Raw genomic sequence first — 8,194 nt, forward strand, 5'->3', positions numbered from 1 at the left:
CTCTGAAGGTCAAAGGGAGTGACACTAGCTCGGTAGGCTTGGGCTTGTCTCCTGAAATCCTTAAAATGGTTAAGGAGGCACTGAAGGAGGGTAGGACGATTCGAGGAAGAAGCCTGACCCATGTTAGTAAAAACAGGCAAGATCCCCACAAAAGCCAAATAAGCCGGGGCTAGGATCAGCCCCTGACCTAGCGTCCAGTCGGACGGGACCACAGAGGCCGGACCTAAGGAAAGAATTAAAATACCACACATCGATATATGGAGTAAACTTATGAAGACCAAGGCAATAGGAGGGTAACAGTACATTCGACCAGTCCGGACAGACAGACACGATACAGACAGACAAGACAAACTACAGGTAGCACAAAACGCTAGCATACCCAAAAACCTGAATACCTGAACCAGAAACCTGAATACCTGAAGTCAAGTCTGACGTCTCAGACCTTGACCGAACCAGGGAAGTATTGCTGCGTCCAGCCTTCCACTAGTTTTCTTTAGGGCCCACTGACCGACAGATCCAAGTGCAGTCTGACTCACCGGCGAAGCTGCTCCAGATGGCTTGTGCCCAATTGTTACAGAATTGAACCTTTTGTCCACCTGCCCTCCTGAGCGAGTCCGCTTGGCATCCGGGGCTGAGAAACGTCTCTCAGCGGCTGTCCCCTGGATGCGGCAGGTCCTCGCCCAAGGAGGCCGAGGTCACGGGTCTTAGGAGATCTCCCCCTCTGGAGAGATCTCGCCGGCGCCTCTAAATGTTGTGACACGATCAATTCTAAGACCCACGGAGCCAATTGAGATGAATTATGAGCCTTTATTAGCCTGCCGGGGACTGACTCTCTACCACGCAGGGTTCCAGGAGATCAGCCCCGAGCTCCCAAAAGAGGCAGCTTATAAAGCCTAGAACCACACCCTGGTTTAACATCACACAAGCAAACAGATTAACCACACCCTAGTTAACATCAAACAAGCAAGCAGATCACAGAAGCAGAAGTTGGCCCTCAGCATATCTTTGCCCAGAACCACACCCTTAACACTCCTCTTGTACCTTTTGGGCATTTAAGTCCTCCCTCTGCTCCATTCTTTGCCCCTCACACCTCCTCTTTTCCCCCTCATTTGTTTCCATGGACAGACACAGCCTGACACGCTACTCAGAGATAAAACCAGTATGGCCCCCCAGTGGCTTGCCTGGTGAGGGTGGCCTCTGGGAGTGCTTACCTCCAGGTAGGCCGACAGTGTCATGGGAGCTGTGGGTTGGAGCCTAGTCACTCATGCGCCCTCCCTGATCCGCTAACGTAGCCCGAGTGGCTGGTCTAGACATATTTGTCTTCCTATAATGGGCTAGGTTTGTCTAACACCCGTGTGCTATGAATGTTGCCTTTGAGCTTGTCATCTCCTCTGGCTTTATCCTATTAAGTGGCCACATCAGGGACTGTTCAATGACTTTATTTATGTTTGCACTGCACTGACTCACCAGGGTTTCCAGTTAAGCACGCTAGTCTTACTATTCTGTTCTATAAGGAGTGGAGGTAGAAAAAGGAACCAGTGCACTTCTTAGGAAATGGCTTCTTTGGGAGCCCATAGCATGACCAGGAAGTATGTCAGTGGTTTCTAGGGAGACTCAATTCTAAAAATACTGGTGACCGAGGTCCGTCAAGCTGGCTTCCTGGTGCACCATTTGCATACAGTTTGCATCTGATGCTTGCATGCGTTAGGGGCGTTGAGTGCTGTTCTCTGGCAATCTTCAAGCCAATGTGATCCTTTTTGTACCCAGGTGGTTTCAATTTTAATTTGTTGCCCTCTTACTTATTCATGGTGGCCCAGAAATACAAAGCAATGGCGGGGAAGGGAAGCAAGAGGCAGAAAGAAGGCCAAGTGAGAGGGGAGAATGAGGGCCACGAGTGACCTTCTATGGGACATCTCTTTGGAGAGGCTGAGTCCAGTTAACAGTGTGGCCTCCAGAGAGGAGTGAGTCTCTTTAGAACAGATTCCCAGGGCTCCCAGCAACAGCCTGGTCTTCAGCTCTCCACTCCCGTGGCCAACAGATTCAGCCTCAGCAGCTGTCCTCTGACTGGGAGACGTGGCGCTCCCCTCCCATTTGGCATCCTTCGCCACATTGTGGGGAATGTTGACCTGACCTTCTTACCTGTGTTCTTGTCTTTGCAGTCCACTCTCTGAGACCTTCAGATATTAAATTTGTGGCAGCCATCGGTGATGTGGAAACTGTGAGTATTTGAGGAGACAGAGGTGGGAGGTGGAGTTTGGGACTCATGACCCTCTGAATGAGCTGCCAGTAATCAGATGGGAGGTTTCATTTTGGGAGAGAGAAACATTCTCTGAGTTGGAGAAATCCTAAAATCTAGGGGGTTTTGAGTCTTTTTTTTTTCTTTTCTCTCTAATCAAATAAATACCTCCCTTTATGTTCAAGTGAGGAAACTTTGGGAGTGTTTCATTAATAAATTAAACCCATTGATACATTAAGTCGAAGATCACACAGAATTTTAAAAGTAATCTCTTAAACTTTCTATTAAAAAGATAAAGAAAAAATGTCCTTATTTGCTTGGTAAACTTTAAAAAATACTTCCATCTTTGCTAATACATTTTAAGTGGTATATTTTACATGGTTAGGCAAAGAAGGAAAAAAGCAGTAAGGAAAAGATGAACAGAGAGAGAGATATCTAGAGAGAAGAGGGTTGGAAGACAGAGTGAATGTCAGCGTGATTCCCCAGTCAGTCCTGGCTTCCGCCCCCCTCCCCCACCCCATCTTAGTAAAGGCCTGCTACCCGCGCCGCCCCGCACCTCAAGTCCCAGCTGGGCAGATCACTCAGCAGGTGTTCACTGCTCTGCCCAGAGCACGGCCACACCTCCCGCACCTGAACCAGAACATTTTCTCCCCACCAGTGTCTTCCTCCCGCCTTCCCTGCCAGTCTCCTTCCTTGCGTCCCTCCCCTGACCCTGTACCCCCTTTAACCTCAGCCCCTTCGCCTGGGCCCAGGCTGCCGCCTCGCTGCAGGCCCCAGCCCACTACCCCACGCGCACGGTGCCTGCTGTATGTAAGTTACAAGACTTCACATTGGAAACCTGACCAGGAGCCCAGTGAAGTCAGGCAGGCAGAGCTTCCCATCCTTGTTTTATTCCATCCGTGCTGGTGCTGAACGGAATGAGTGACTGTGTGCGTATGGATGGCGGGTGACGGTGGAAATTTGCTGCTGGGAGGGATGTGAAGGGGGGTTGGGGAATAAATGAGAAAAGAGGCTTCATGTTACGAATGGCGCATTCACTTTGCTGAGCCTGTGTGTCCCTGCACACCGATGGTTACATTCCAGAGCCCAGAATGTATGACACTTGCTGGAGAACCTCCGTATTCTTCCGCTTTGGGCAGGGAAATTCACTGCAAGAAAATCTCCACCCCAAGTCAGGTTTCTAAAGTTAAACCAATGGATGACTTCTACTCTTTGGTCTCAGCGATGAAAGAGCTTCTTACTCATGAATTATTCAGACTCCACAGCTCCTGCCTGTCACTCAGCTCATCCTTTCTCCTCCTGTGAGCCTGAGGCCTGTGGCGCTGGAATACAGTTTCTGTCCATGATGGTCTCCCAGCCCCAGAGTCATTATACTGATGAGCACCTCAGCCTTCAGGATAAAGCTTGAAAGCACAGCTCCTAGGAGGCCATCTCCCTCTGCCCTGAGAGCCTGCTGTCACGAACTGGTGTATAAAAAGTCAGGCTGGGGCAAAATAATGGAAAACAGTGAATTTAAAAAGGAAACAGTTCATAATGCTAATGATTTTGCTTTGAGTTCCTGGAGCTTTCTGTAACCAAGGCACTATCGCTTACCTGTGACTGTAATTAGCGCTTATTTGTTTAATTGCTCTGGACTCTTTTCTTCATAGCACTTTAAAGATCAGATTTGTAAATGTTCATAAAAGTTACTCTCAAACTGATATGATACATGCTCAATATGAGAGACAAACAAAATACATATATTTATAGTATAAAAAACTGAGTTTGCCATTCACATCTCCTATTCTGCCTCAACACACACTTTTTTTTGTTGTTGTTGTTGAGAAAGAGGAGAGGGAGGGATGCAGGGGGAGAGAAAAAGAGTGTGTGTGTGTGTGTGTGTGTGTGTGTGAGAGAGAGAGAGAGAGAGAGAGAGAGAGAGAGACCTAAAGTAGGGTCAGACTGTAATATCCTATCTGTGACTTGGTTTTTTGCTTAACTGTCATAGACATTTTTCTGGGCCAGGGAGGTTATAAGCCACTATGTCAAAATCCTGGAAGGCGGGGACTGTGTCTGGCTTAGCTTTGTGTCTCCAGCACCATAGTACCTGCCACAGGGCAGGCGTCCAGCCAATGAAGAGTGCGAAGAGGAAATGACTGGCAGCAGGCAAAACAGAGACATAGGCGTTTCCTGGGTTTGCCCAGCTTTACCTTGCTCACTGAGCTCTTCCCCTCACTTTGAGCCTCATTCTTCTTGTTCTCCTTCCTTTCCCCGCTCACCCATCTACACCCCTCCCCCCATCAAGCTTGGTCTGAGGAAGACTTCTGCTACTAGTCAGACTCCCTTTGGTTGGGCACAGACTTTTCCATGTTGTCTCAGCCCCAGGAGAGCTGCTTTTCTCATGACGTCACCTGTCTGGCATCTTTGACTGGCTCCTTGGGGAGAAGCAAGGGACTCCATCCCCAGTTAGAGAAATGTCATGGTCAGCCCGTGCTCCTGAGAGGACTTCTGAGGCATGATCCAATTGTGTAGACCGGCTGTCATTTGAGTCAGGTGGTTAAGGATAAACAGACTCTTTAAAGAGAAGCAGCAGCAGGCTGGGTATAGACAGTGTGGGTACAGCTGTCACCTGTCACCACCATACCTGAAGACACTGTCTTCTAGGAATTTAAATCTCTGAAAATAATACTACTGACAGCAGCTAATGTGTACTGAGCACCTTCTATGTCGTGGGCAGGATTCCAAACACCCCTAGGACCTTTTGCAAAAGACACGATTCCCGGGTGGGTCACCTCTGGCCCAACAACAAGGGCACCTTTCCAACAGAGAGGGTCCTGGTCATCTAGGATCTTACCAAGAGAAAAATCAGAACCTTATTTTGTTCTTTCAAAAAGTATTTATTGAACAAATATTTATCGAGTACTTATGATGTGTCAACACCGTCCTAGGCTCAAGGAATATAGTCCGAAGCAAAACAGACAGAAATCCCTGCTCTCGTGGTTCTTACATTCCGGTCAGGGGAGACAGACAATAACCAAAATGAGTCTTAGATTATGGACAGTCACAGCGACGCTATCTCCTTTACTTCTATGTAGAGTGCGAATAGGGTTTCACGATGCGTTTAAATCTAAGCTCTCCTGCCCCATTTCTGTTCTGAGGGAAATGGTCACACCATCTATTGCTCTGGGTTCTGACCAACGATGCTGTGCAGGAAGCCTGACATTCGCGGGCAGATTGGACCCTTCCCTGGATCCGTGGGTTCCCTTTCATCACTGAGAGGGGCTGTCAGGTAGCCGGGGTCTCTCGAGAACAGTCTCTGCTGCCTTCCCTGGCTGGGTGTTAATGCTGCTTATCTTTTCCAGCTTCCAGACTCAGGAACAGCCGACATAGAGAATCACCAATGGTAAATACCTTGGAATCATTGGGAAGCAGGGCTGAGAGGAGCCTCAGTGCTGATGGGCTCTCATCTCCTGGTTTCACCGATGGGGAAACCTGAGGGCCAGGCTGGCGAGGCCTCGCACTGGCTCTCTTAGGAGCAGGTGGCAGAGTCGGGGACAGAACCCAGCCTCCTGCCTTCCAGTCCAACACTCGCCATGCCTGGCTCCCTGGGTGAAAGGAAAAGCAGAAAAGGCCAAAGGGGAGATTCTTGCTTCCCACCACCAGGCTTATGGCTCTGCTCAGGGAATAGCGTGCAGGGTGGACCAGGTTCAGCCTCATTCTACACAGGGCTCTGCAGCTCGGGCCCTACTGGAGATGTGGAGAGGAGGGTTCAGATGGAGCTGTGCACCCCATTTGGGTAAATCCATTGCCATCTAAGCTATGTCTCTGACTCCAGGAAGGATAACCCCAGAACCTGAGCCAGGCTGAGCCAAAGCTGGTCATGAAGCAGACCACAGCGAGCAGCCCAAGGAAAGGGTTGTTGGCAGGTGACAACTGCCGTCTGACGCTTGCATGTTTGCTTCTACTTGTAGGACTGGAAAAAGGCCAGAGCAGGTGTGCATGGGAGTGGTGACAGGTGAGTTCTGTGTATTTATGGCCAGATTCCAGATCGTCCCTATCCCTCCCAACACAACAGCATTCTAGTTAACGAAGAGAATCTCCTATCGACTGCTTCATCACTGAGCCTAAAGAGAAAGGAGGAGGCATTCTGAGACAGACAGGGAGCCCGGGTATGAAAAGGCACATATCCTATGAGAGGTTTCTCTGAGCAGAGAGAAGTCAGGAGGCATGGGGTGACGTTAGGGGACATGGGAGCAGGGCCCAGCACTGGCTGGGCCAGAGTCCCAAGGCTCATTCTCCCTCAGAGTCCCGAGGCTCCTTCTCCCCCAGAGTCCCGAGGCTCCTTCTCCCCCAGGCCTCCAGGACCGGACTAGTAGCGTGTCATCTGGGGAAAGGGCCTGCCATTTATTGCTTCCCCGCACCAAGGAGAAGACCCCAGTCTAATTTTCAGCTTATTTCATTTTGTAATCACTTCCTTGCGTATAAAATAGATATTGCAATTGGGTTCAGAAAAATGAAATGAAGAAAAGGAAAATCAACTATATAGCTCACTATCTAGAGATAATCATGAACGTTTTGGCCTTCTTCCGTATGAACGTGCTTACGAATGCCATCTGTGACCTGTTGTTTTGTTTTCATTTAACATCAAACGTCTCTTATGACTCTATTAAGTCGCCTGAGACCCTAAATCCTTTAACGCCAGCTGAATTAGCCTCGTGGGATATTAGAGTCACCTCTGCTTGGTGCTCACAAGTCAATGACAAGGAGTGAGAAGGCTCAGACCACAATGCACGTGCTCTTCCGAGCTGACACTTCTGGAAGAATAATGACAGCAAGGTGGCTAGTGCCTGTCAATTCAGCCAGTGATTTTCACCAAGGGCCTGGGAAGTATTACCCAGCAGGGGAGGCTGAGGCCTGCTGTCCAGCCTTCCAGGGTCCGACGGACAGGTGGTAGCCAAAGTGGTAGGAGGGTGCCCTTGCAAAGGATCAAAAGGTTCTGAAAAACGACGCCCTTACTGACTTAGCGACTGTCACCGCTCTGTCTAGGTTTGGCCCTGTTTACCTTTAAATGGTAGAAAGAAAAAAAAAAAAACAACGAAATATTTGTCGTGTCTGGGATGATGGAATGTAGTTTAGACCCTGAAACCACAAAGACGGCTTATTTGCCTGATTTTTTAGTTTGTCTCCTTTTTATTGTCCCTCACCCACCTGATAACAAGTCCTAACTGCCCCTCCTTTAGCAGAGAGTGACCAGGAGCCCCACCTGGCCAGAGGCGCCGCCGAAGGCTGGGCAGTGAGGGCTGATCTGGTGCCCGGATGTCCTCAAAGGCAGGACTCATCGTTGCTGCTAGTGAATCCAGCCTACATTAGGCAGGGGGCGGGAAGGAGGAGTGGAGTGTGAGTCCTGGAAGCTCAGCTGGGTGACCAAGCCAGCAGAGGAGCCAAGGAGAAGGTGCTCTGGGGACATCTAGGCCCCTGCAGTGTGCAATGGGGCCAGCCTGAGCTCAGTCCATCTGTCCTTCAACCCCAGGACCTTATAGCTCTTCAAATCTAGCCACGCTTTGCCTACCACAGCCAGCGTGCAGATGGGAAAACTGAGTCGGGGGTGGCGGGGCAGGGGGAGGGACTTTCTCAAGTTACATGGTTAGTACCTGGCAGAGTCCCTGTGGACTCAAGTGGTCCTGCCCCACAGCCTGTGCCCTATCCTGACCCCTCTGGCAATCCAGAGAGAGAACAGACCAGGTACACAGCAGATGTAAAACAAAATGACGGGCAGATTTATGTGAAAAGATGTAAGGTCCTGTTTGACCACAAGAAGCAATATAATACAAATACCTTTAACTACAAAGCAGTTCTCTTTCAAAGACCTAGAGCAGACATTCATGTTCTATCGTTCACCCTCACAGAGCCTCCTGAGGTGAAGTGTTCTCCCCACCCATACATAGTCATACCACTCACTTACACACACACTCACACTCA

General features: G+C 49.5%; 1 protein-coding gene across 1 annotated transcript in view; it reads left to right on the forward strand.

Moving 5' to 3' along the window:
- The window catches only part of PLB1 (phospholipase B1), a 135,567-nt gene that overhangs the window by 23,859 nt on the left and 103,514 nt on the right, over positions 1–8,194 (forward strand). Inside the window, exons 5-7 of the mRNA XM_011370761.2 lie at positions 2,160–2,218; positions 5,578–5,618; positions 6,187–6,230. Coding sequence (XP_011369063.1) covers positions 2,160–2,218; positions 5,578–5,618; positions 6,187–6,230 — 144 coding nt within the window. The remainder of the gene's footprint in view (positions 1–2,159; positions 2,219–5,577; positions 5,619–6,186; positions 6,231–8,194) is intronic.

Source organism: Pteropus vampyrus, unplaced genomic scaffold (assembly GCF_000151845.1).
Source record: "Pteropus vampyrus isolate Shadow unplaced genomic scaffold, Pvam_2.0 Scaffold173, whole genome shotgun sequence".
NCBI classification, from domain to species: Eukaryota; Metazoa; Chordata; class Mammalia; order Chiroptera; family Pteropodidae; genus Pteropus; species Pteropus vampyrus.